The 11,274-nt window shown below is 45.3% G+C and overlaps 1 protein-coding gene across 1 annotated transcript in view; it reads right to left on the reverse strand.

Annotated features, from left to right (window-relative positions):
* MYL1 (myosin light chain 1) overlaps nucleotides 1-9,592 on the reverse strand; it is an 18,381-nt gene extending 8,789 nt beyond the window's left edge. Inside the window, exon 1 of the mRNA XM_084524756.1 lies at nucleotides 9,320-9,592. Coding sequence (XP_084380882.1) covers nucleotides 9,320-9,445 — 126 coding nt within the window. The 5' untranslated portion in view covers nucleotides 9,446-9,592. The remainder of the gene's footprint in view (nucleotides 1-9,319) is intronic.
* Nucleotides 9,593-11,274: the final 1,682 nt, after the last annotated feature.

Below are 11,274 nucleotides of genomic sequence, written 5' to 3' on the forward strand. Positions count from 1 at the left end.
TCACTGGGCTGTTCTCGACCCCTTTTTTGGATAATATGGTGCTTTGCATTAGATGAGTGGCGTTGCTGCTTGTCTGTTTGGTGCAATCAAATGCTGCTGGTTGGGTTTTCCAAATTTTGAATGATTCTAAGAGAAAACTGATGCAAGTGTCTTGCACCCAGCTATATTAGTACTAGGCTTGCATCTGATGTGCAAGTACCTTTCAGAGCAGTGGGACGCTTAGGATACCCTCCTTCTAGTGGTTGGGGTAGGACAGTAGTGTGCCAGCTTCAGAGCTCACTGGTGTGGTGAGGAGAGCAGCTGCTGGGGCCAGAATTGGAGAGGTTTTTGTTCTACAGGCATGTGGAAGAAGCTGTGATGGAAGCAAGAGCCTCCAGAAAGCTTTGGGTATCGGAAGGGTGACTATTCATGGTGGGGAAATGCAGCGCTTGCTTTTTGGGTAGCAGACGAGGTCCCGTTGGGACTGCAAGTGGAGAGTTTCAGGGTAGGTTTGAGGAGGGAGGTGCTGCAGTTTCTTCAGTAGCAAAGACCAATTCCTATCGTGTACCGTCTTATAAGCCTGTATCACAATCTCCAAATGGGTGCTGTGAGAAGTAAAAGAGGGAGAAAAACTGCTCTAAACCTTGCTCCCTGTCACCTCAAATGGGTAGGGAGGGTCATGAAGCTGGCGTGGAAATGGTTGTGACAGCAACAGGCTCCATGTTGCAAACATCCCCTCTCTAATTTTTTGTTATTTTCCTTTGCTGTGCACTTGCCACTCTTTTTCTAATGATAAAATGTGATTAGTGAGAAACTTCCTGCTGCAGTTCACTTAGTTACCCTGAAGATAAGCATAACCTTTTTGAATATTCAGCTTTTTTCAGTCTGTTGAGTGGTCTGAAAAAAATAATCCGATCCAAGCAGACTGTTAACATTTTTTTTTAAACTGAACAATCAAAATAAATCAAAATATTTAGTTAGATTTGAGACTTTAACCTCCTACTTCCCCACTTAAAAACTAAAGATACAACTGCAAAGAAGTTTCCAAGCTAGTCATTTCAGTTGGAAAACACTCTGTCCAAAAACATTGTTTGCATTTTGGGGGAATATGGGGAACATATACTGAGCATGAAAAATGCTCTGCTGCCAGTTCTTCACTTTTGATTCCTCTTCTACTTGTATCTGCTCCTATTTTCATGTGGGAGTGGGACCGTATTCAGGACAGAGCATGGCTATGGGGCTGTGTAGGAAAGAGGTTTGATGTTTTTTGTCTGAATTATCCAACATAGGCTTAGCACAGTTCAGACCTTCTAATTAAATACTGCCTGGGGCTGGAGCACAGGCAGTGAGAAAGCTAATATGGATCTTGGCCATCAGTCCTGATGCATTAATAGAGAAGCTTTCTAAAGACTTTGGCAGAGCTGAAATGTTGCCTGGGTCAACGCGGTGTGTTGCCTTTTGTGGAATTTTCCTCCTGCCCTCAGCCTCTTGCTGTCCAGTGCTGGCAACTGGAAAATGTTCCCCTGGAACAACATGATTGAATTTGGTTCAAAGAAAACATTTCTTGATACCTTCACTTCCTCGTCAGTTCTATGGTTGGCTACAACAAAACCTATCCCAAAACGTGTTAGATGACAACCAGAAAATAATTGGGGCACATTTGTCTTGAATATAGAAAACTGATACCTGGATTAAGTATCTGGCTTGAATGGTTTATCAGGTGTGTATAAATGGAGAGGGGTCTCCATATAAGCCAGCTGAACTCTTGACTGTATGAGACTTTGGCTCAGGTTTTAGATGAGGAAATACCTGGGCACCACATCAGCCCTTCATTTCATTACTTGTCAAATAAAAGTGTCCTAGACAGAATTTTGCTGGGGAGTAATTCTCTAGCATGGGCACATCACATACAATTGAATTAAGAATCACCCTGCTTTAAGCCTGTGGGGTCTGTCGGGGGCTTAAAATGCTACTCACTTTGAGTAAGTGCATCTATAAATGCCCTCAGTAAAGCAAATGCAACAATCCTTTAAAAAAAATCATCAAAGGTAAGACTTGTGATTCTGTAAGAAGCTTTCAAAAACTTCCCAAGGTAGAAAGGAAGATCTTGCAATGAGGAAACCTTTGTTCTGTTGGAACACGTTGTAAGATAGGGAAAAAACAGCAGGAGCTGGATTTCTCTAACTTGATTCAGCCCTTACTTATGGACTAAGTTATTATCCAGGAGGATATCTATACCAAGGAGAAGTGCTGTTTATTTTCAGTTAATGCTCTTCCAGGTATAGCTTGTGACCGCCTTCTATTCCTCTCATTGCAAATTAGAAGTGTTTTGACCAGAACCTGGTTATATAGGGTAGGGTGAACAGGGTTATATGCAACTCCTTATCACCAGATAAGCAGAAAACCCAATCCATCCAAACCTTTACTTCCAAATTCTTATTAGTTCCTAACTTTTCTCTCAAAAAAATCACTGGTTCCTGGACCCCTGGTCCAAGTCTTTGTTGTGTGGTGCTGTTCTCACCAGTTTGGGCTGGTGGGCACTCTAAATACAGCTGTGCTGAGCCACAGCCACTTTGTACTCGTTTTATGGGTCTGGGCAGGGTGTAAAGGCCCGGGAAAGGATGCTGCTGGAAGCTAAAGATGCTCCATCTGCTTGGTACCCTTTGGGTGAGTTACAGAGAAGAGAATCATTTTAGCTGGGATTTGCTTAGAGAGCCCCCAGGTGGTTCAAGGTGCTGTCTCCATAGAAGAGACTGAGAATTCATTGGATGTTTGGGAAAATCAGAGAGGGGAATATCAGAGGGTCCCTGAGGATGCCTGTTATATGTTTAGCAGTTTATACAGGCCTTAAAGGATTTCCTTTAATTCTGGGTGGATATAGCTAGGGTTGTGCCTGCTGTAGTTCACACAGTATCTGCTTGCCACTACTGCCTGCTCCTCGATTAATACAGATGCACGGATTTTCTAGCAGCCATGACGGAGGGCAGGATTACAGAGCTCTCAAACCCCGCTGGAAAGCAGGCAGTTGTTGTGCTGACCCTCACCCTGTTTCAGTAACTGGTGCAATCGATGCTGCAGAATTCATAGAGGCTGCTTCTCGTTTAGGTAAGAATCAGCAGCCTGATGCATTTAGCCTCCTGTCTTTTAGAAGGCAAATAAACGCTAAATGCAGGGTTTGAGAATGAAACTGCCTGAAAATATAATAGAAGAAAGAATAAAGATGAACACTGCTAATATATGGGAAAGAAATGAGATACCACAAGGTTTGGAAGAATAGTTCAAAATCTCTTAGTTTAATGGACTCAACATAGATGAATTGGGTTAGATTTTCCCCTTCCAAGTACTCTGGGTAACTTCCTGGTTTGCTGACTTTAGTTTGCAACTTTACAATTAGGCAAAAACTTTTAGATGAACCTTGGCAATTAATTGAACGTGCCCTTCTGAAATGCCTGGGAGTGAAATGTGCTGCAGCTGCTGATCTTACCATTTTGCACAGATTGTATTGGCTTTATAGGGGGAAGGACATTCAGATGTGCTCATTTGTTAGTGTGTCCCTTTTCTAATTGCATTTAGTTTTGCATGAATGTGCCTCAGTGAGGAGATGTGCAAGGAAATGCGAGGCTCTGGAGCTCTGCTCTTTGAGGCATCCCTTGTTTTAACGTGCCTCCCAGTGGCAGTGGTAGAGTATTAACATTATTTTAAACTTGCTACTTGACATTTAAATGCTATGCAGTAAAGCAGCCAGCTGAAAGCACTTTTTGGCAGTGGGTATAAGATGTAATAAAGCCTCAAGGAGCCAGGGGCAAATTTCCATCTTGGCTGTTTCATATCTCCTTACAGGCAACTTCTTTCTTTACTTGTCACTGGCTAAATTAGTCACCTTCTTCTTACCTTATGTAAGATAAACTCAAATATCTTGTTGCTGTCTGTAATGATCTCTGTGCACTGAGGGGTTTAAAGCTGTTTTAGCAATACTGTTAGGTTCTTTCAGTTTATCTGGTGATGGGAGAAAGTCTGTACCATGTTAGCACTAGAAAGTACTCTAAGTGAGCTTTTGAGATGCTTCTCTCTCTGTCATTTTCTCTGAATTCCGTTGTTTCTACCAAATTTTGTCACTCTCCAGACCCTCCAAAGGCTATAGGTATCTTTTAAATGCTGCCAGAGCTGTGAATTACTAAGAATGGGGCCCTGTCAAAAATCGTTGCTTTTCAAACCATTTTTCCCATTAGCAGATGTAAGCAAGTGTCTGCTAAAATATATGGGGAAATTTCTGCTTCTGAGGGACTCCTTGCTTAGCACTTTAGGAGGAAAAGGAGGAAAAAAAGGAGGTAAAGTTCTGAAAAATTTGTAAAGAAAACTTCCTGAGTGGTGGCCGGGGCTGCTCTGGAGTGGATCCCAAATGCTGCTGTGTCTCAGCAGTCAAAGTGATAGGAGGAAGCTGGCCTGGATGGTCTGATAGGTACTTGCACATCTCTCCAGGCAAAGTCGTACTTGTGTTTGTCTCTGTCCTACCTGAAGGGCGCTTTGGGGCTGGTGACCTTGTCCTGCAGGTATGTCCGTCCTAAAGAATCTTTCTGGAGTCATCACTGGGGTCGGATCAGGCATAACCTAAAGGCCTGCGCCAAAAACCTCAGCCAAGAACCTGCCAGTTCCCAAGAAAGCCTCTAGTGCTGTGAGCACAGCTCCTGCTAACCTTCCTGTTCTCACTGTGCCACTTCGCACAGAGTTGGTCTGCAGCGTCGTCGCTCTGGGCGCTTCAGCTGACATTTGCAGTCCTGCTTGCCCTCCAGCCCAGCAGCTTTCTGTCAGTGCATTTAGGGACATTACCTCTCTCTGGTTATATCCAACGCAATGCCTGTTCAGAGGTCACCTCCTTGAGTAGTAAATGTAATAAGAGTTAGGACATTTGAAGAAACAATTTTTACAGCCTTAAGAGCTCTGTATTTAAAAGCAAAACAATCACACAGGTTTGTTTGCCATGCAGCAGGCTCCATCATGCATCACACGGTTGCACAAGGCCTCAGCAAGTCTTTACTAGTGGATTGCTCTGAATTACTTTCCCCTGTGCATATAGGTAGCTTATCTGCAACAGGGCTTAGCATGTTTGGTCCCTGTCCATGGAATTTCATCTTGAAAGCAGCAGTGTGGGAAGCCTCGTGGACCAAACGAGCGTCACTTACACTGTGGATACTTGCAAGTACCCCCAGGTGTACCCTTGTAAGCAAAGGGCCTGGTGAAACACTGTGTGTTCGGGTCACCTTTTGCAGAGCAGGAGCCTACAAAGCACTGAGCTCAGCATCTCCAGTCCCAAAGCCTACTGGCCAATGCTGTGAGGCTGGGCAGGACCCTTAGATTTCCAGTAAAAAAAACACCACCACCAACAAAAGCACACTCTGTGTGTTGGTGATACGGACAAAGTTGAACACAACAAACCCTCTCTACCTGCTTCTGATTTGGACAGTATGAAGTTTAGGCATTTCTCCCTGCCTCTGCTGCAAAACCCAACACGTGAGGAATCCTCATCAGAAGTGGCCCACAGCAGTGCTGTTCGTCAGCTCAGAGTTTCTTGCTTAGGTGTGCATGGGAGAAAAAAAGCTGACAAAACAAACGAGCTACGTTTTGTGAGAATGCCCTGCCTAGAGTCTTAGGTTAAAAATAAAAAAATCCAGGGGTCCCTTAACAAGATGACCCAAATGGTCATTTCTCTCTTAATTGTTGTTGGTTCCTGTTCAAGTCCAGTTGGTGACGTTCCCTTGTGTCCCTCACCCTGTTCTTTTCCTGTCAGTTATGATGTAACTATTGACCTGTGCACCTGACATTCAAGTCCCAGGATGCCCAAGTGATAAGGAAAATTGGAAATATAACTTAAGGCCAGAAAGATTTGTATAGAGTAAATTCTGAGTTTTGTTTTCTTGAGTAGGAGGAAGAAGGGTCTTTTAATTTTCCACATCAAAACAAATTCCTCCTCCTCCCAGTCTTTGCCTCGATTCCCTTCCTGTGCTGGTTACGGTGAGGTGAGGTGATATAGGGCTGAGTTTAGATTTGAGTCTCATATTCCTGTTACTCGGTGCTGGAGTCAATAGGTGGTGCTCAAAAACAGAAAATCTGCTACTAGGAAATCACCAAAGATTTGCTTTGATTTGGTTAATTTAGGGTGGAGGGGGAAGAAAGAACAGACAATATTGATGTGAGAGGGTGAGAGGCCTGTCACTGCTTCTGAGGATGCCAGGTGGTTTTGGGGTGCCTGCTTTTGCAAGAACCCAGCTTGAAACTTCATAAATAGGGCTGGCTTTCAAAGCATGCACCCTAAGAGGCCCAAAACCAGTTTCCTTGAAGGCAGAGCAAGCAGGGCATCCAAGGGAAGGGGTGCCCCCAAAAGAATCCCCTGTCATATTGCTAAACCTCTTTATTGTTTGCTCTGGAGAACATTATCTCGGATGACAATTGAAATGAAGTGCACAGCCAGGTTTGGATTATTTAGCTGCTGTACCCTGATCAGGCAGCTCCACTCTTCCCTGCTCCAGCTGTAAGATATGGAAGGAGCTTGGGGGATCTTGTGTAAAAATTACAGAAGCTTTTCTGTGCGTCTGCCTGCTTTGTGACCCCCCAGATTCTCACCGGCCCCACAGCTAGGTGGTCCCAGGAATCCCTTGTTAGCAGCAAGCTGCAGCACGGCCGCTAATTCCCCTGGTGAGCACAGGGGGGCCGTTTGGAAAGGGACCTGTTGGGAGGGCTGGAGGTTTTGGTTGGTAAATCAGTGCACAGAGCCCCAGGACTTGGGTTGTTTACTGAGAGTCCTGGTCAGAAGCTTAGCTTTAAGTGCTCTTTGGCTCCAGAGTTTGGCTGGAAATGGTGCTGTGCTTTTTCTTGTGCTGATGCTTTCCTGGCCAAATGGAAGGATTCAGGATTAATTACTGCTAAAGAAGGGATTGAGCTAGAAGTCAGAAAATGTGAATTATGATTGCTGACTCTGCCACACATATATCTCCCAAGCAAATTGTTTAGAGGAGGATGCTATTTCCCATCCCTGCCTGAGGTCTCAAAGAATGCAGCTGGGTAGCCCAGGGTGGCTGGTTGGGACCTCAGGAGGTTTTCCAGCCCCTGCTCCTGTTCCAAGTCTGTGTCAAAGGTGCTGTGGAGGTTCCTGGTGTCTTCCCAAAGAGCCAGCCCTGGAGGTGCCACAGTCTACCTGGGCAGCTCTGGCCTGCTGTGGAGGCTCAGGTAAGAGGGGAAGGCTGGGGACAGAGGGGACACTTCACCCTCACAGGCAGTGTGGGCTCCTGCGTCACCCTGTGGTGACTGCTGTGCCATGGGGTGGCCCCCTCAGTGCTGGGGGGCTCTGTCCCTCCTTGCAGTGCCTCAGGGCTTCCTTGAGGTCAGGATGAAGAGCAGAGGGATGCTCAGAGAGGGATCTATGACAGTGACGAGCCTGTGTGGCAGGGGCTGTGCCAGCAGCACATCGCAGGGCAGCCCTGCACCATCCAGCGTGCTGCTCGTAGCTTTACTCATTTGCAAATAAGAACAGTAATGCTTATGTGCTTCCACTAATGGTAAGAGAATAGTTTTGTCTTACGCAGCCCAGGTTTTTCTGCACATCACAGAGGAAGAATAGTGTCTGATGGTATCTTTCAAAAGAAAGAATTTAGGAAGGCTATCTTTTCTCAGTCCCAACGTGACAAAACCCAGCGTGTTCTCTCTGCTACCTATATGTATATCCTGCTGTGACAGAGAGCTGCCTGAGTAGAGGAGTAAGTTGGACTGAACCACGGAGATGCCTCAGACTGCAGCCGGCCATTTTTCAGTGGGTAATACGCTGTTAAGTCTATTTATGTAAAGATAGATTAGCTGGGATCACTGGAGTTGAAAATTCTATTTTCCCCTAATGAACTGGACACAGAGAGCTATCAAATCATATTAAATTATTTAGTAGGCAATCTAGCTTGCGTCCCCTTCATCTCTGGAGATGGGTGAAATGTGAGGTCTTATCTAATTTTCAGACGGTATTCTCAAAAACAGTTGGCTTTCTTTGTAGCCTTTACTAAGATCACTCTAAATATTCCAAAGTATCTTTTTCCGCCCCCTCTTGCTCTTGGTTTTGCTTTGCCAGTGAGCTCAGCTTCAGCCTTGCAAGAAACTATGTGCTCTTTCAGCAAGGGACTGGCTACTGGTGGTGAAAGTTAAAACAGAAATTTTACCAAATGGGTCACAATCCTGGGACTGTATGGGTGACAGACTGTGTGTACTAAGGCACCTGAAGCAGAATTCATCGTGAAATTAAAATGAGTAGGTCCTATTAGGAGACCTTGTACCCCTTCTTTTCTTCCTAGTGGGCATGATTCCTTATGCAGCGTTCAGCAAACTGGCCCCGGGACCAATCAGCTTGTCAGGTAGGTGGAGAATAACTATGTATAGTCATGCCCAGAGAAGTGGGTCTGTCCCTACATCTCTTTAACTGCTTAACCTCTCTCTGCTCTTTCTAAATAGAGAATTTCCCTTTGAAGGGAATTTGAGGAATTCTCTTTGAAGGGGCCAGGCAGCAGTTGGTGATGTCGGGTGGCATGCAAAGTCTCGATTCAGCCCAAGTTCCAATGGATGTGCGGTCAAGGGAAACCTCTGCAAATCTTTTCTCGGTTACTTTCAATATGAAGCAAATTGCAAATTTTGAGTAAACATGAAAAGATGAGGGGAAATCACTTGAAATGCTTCCCTTCGTGGCTTTCTAGCTCCTGGGTCTCTCTCAATGTTTGTTGTGCAAAGAGAATGGAAATAGATGAAATTGGCAAATCCTTTTCATCTCTGCTTTTAAAGATAAGGAGTGCTGATCTCAGAACACATGGCCAAAGGGTTATCAGGTATTTGCAAAATTTTGGAAATAAATTTGAGGGGAAACTGCAAAATAACATCTGGTTTTAGTACCGTGCTATGGGAAAACATTTCATTTCACTTTTCAGTAACCCTTTCTCATGCATTTAGGTCAGGGCTTGGGGGTTGAGGATTTTTTTGGTGGAACTTTAAAATTCAGCTTTACAAAACAGGTCAGACTGATTCTGATTTGGTAAAAAGTTCTGAGGGCCACCTTCTACAACACGTTTGAAATCACCAGGCTTCGTTCTTGCATTAAAGCATGCGCCATGCCTCGCATCCCTCCAGCTGCTAACACAACCGAAAGCTCAGGCAGGTCAAGAAATCAATCTCTGGGGGGATTCATTCATTTCACCACAGTCCCCAAGCAGGAAACAAACACACACAACGCTTCCCTGCCAGTTTCAGCAAGGACTCTGCTAACTTTCCCCTTCGGGAGCGCTCGGGGTCAGCGCTCAGCACACGTTCATCCATTTACCTTGATGCTCTTGAGATCAATCGCTGGCTCTTTGGGTTTAGCGGGCGCCGGTGCTGGTGCTGGGGCGGGTGCTGGTGCTGGTGCTGCGGCCGCCGCTGGTTTCTTTACGTCCTTCTTTGGTGCCATTTTGTGTTGCTTAAACTTGAGAGTAAAGGTAACCCCCCCCCCAAAAAAAAAAAAGTTTAAAAACCCTTTAAAAGTGATTCCTGGGAGAGAAGCAGTGGTCAGAATGAGCTACAGCCTGTGCCCTGGGGGTGGACCCAATGTGCTAAAATCTAAAAGGGCATATATATATTTCACTTAGTGCCTTGTACAGTCCTGACCCAGGCAGCTGGATTGGACAGCTTGCTAATCAAGGGGGATGTCATTCCAGCTCGGGCTATAAATGGAATGTAAGAGTTCAGGGCTTCATAAGATCAAGGGACCTCGGTGGCTTCCCCCCCACCCCTCTTTAAAAACCCCAGCCACCTTCCCTGCATTTTTTTATTTTTTATTTTTTTGAAGGTGTGGAAAGTGGAGGGGAAACGTGACAAACCCAGCTTCAAATCTGCTGCCGACATTCGGACGTGGGTTGAGCGGTCCTTTTTTCTCATCAGAACCTGGGTTCTGCTGAAGTAATAAATATTCTCTCCTTCCCTCCCCTTCTCCCCCATGCCTGCGCAGTGCTCCAGGAGGGTTTGGTTTCAAGCAGGAATTTTGACTTTAATGGCTGGGAAGATCATCAATTTCCAGCCTCGTTTGCCTCTGTCCCCAGAGCCCCGTACTCCTCCTCTGCTTCCTCCTTTTACAAGGAAGTGTTGATCAAGCAAAGGCTCTGGGTGTTTAAAAATAAAGCAGACAAATATGGAAAACACCGCAGTGCCTTCAACCAAGGCGTCTCTCCAAACCCTGGGCATTTCTCAGCTGCTCTGACTTCCTTTCTATCACATTAAGACCCTGTTTAAAATTTAAAATTGCTTCCTTTAATTTCTTCCTTTTGATCTTTTTTTTTTTTTTTCCTTTCCTTTGGATAAGCAGAGCCTGAGATAGACCAGAGATCAGCTGGATGCCATGTTTTCCCCCACAAAAGGTTTCCTTCTCCTACAGTAGTTATAATCAGGAACTAGCCACCAGGCACAGGAGGAGTTTCTGTTGTCTCAATCAACAGACCTGGTTTCCCTGGTCTGTATGATTGAGATCTTCTGCAGAGAAATTCAGAGCTGTTCTTTACTCTTCCCTGGTCCAGCGGTCTCTCTTCCATTCACTCTTCAGCCTCCCGAGTGCGAGGCTTTTGGTGGGGCCATTATGAGTTTTGTGAACTGCACTCTGCAAGTGCTTAGAAATTCAGACCTCAAAGGCCTTTGTGTAATGCTGTTGTCCTACACTGCACAAACAAACCAAACTTTTGCAAAATCCACCAGCAGAAATGGATCCTGGAGATGTAACTTAGTTGGATTTTTTTTTTTTTTTTTTTTTTTTTAATGCATCTCTACACCTATGAGAACTTTAATTGCAAAAACCAGTGACACAAAAAGTTCAGTAATTTCTGCAGTCACCAGAGGTTTGCAATGAAATAGTCCGGAAAGCCACCATCAAATATTTGTTAAACTAAGGAAGACAGGCTCCCAGAAATGAAGCATGAATTTACTGCGTGGCCTAAGAAAGCAGATGGCTGTCAGGAAAAGAGGTTTTGTGAGGAGCTGCCACAAAATAATTGCATATTGATCAGGTGGGAAGATGAGCAGGTGCAAAGAAGGAAGTGGGTGGCAGGTCCTTATTTTACCAGCTGGGTTAAGGATTTGGATTCTGTCACGTTTCTTGGGACAGGGTGCTGTGGGTGAGCTTGGATGTGCCCCAAGGCATCCCTGGGAGCGCGTGTGGTGTGCCCCTGCCTGTCCCCAGGGAGCAAAGCCCCAGGTGACATGGAGGAGATGTGTCCTTGTGCTCTAGGGCCAGGTGCTGCAGCAGGAGGGCTC

This window comes from Aythya ferina (assembly GCF_964211825.1).
Source record: "Aythya ferina genome assembly, chromosome: 6".
Taxonomy (NCBI): domain Eukaryota; kingdom Metazoa; phylum Chordata; class Aves; order Anseriformes; family Anatidae; genus Aythya; species Aythya ferina.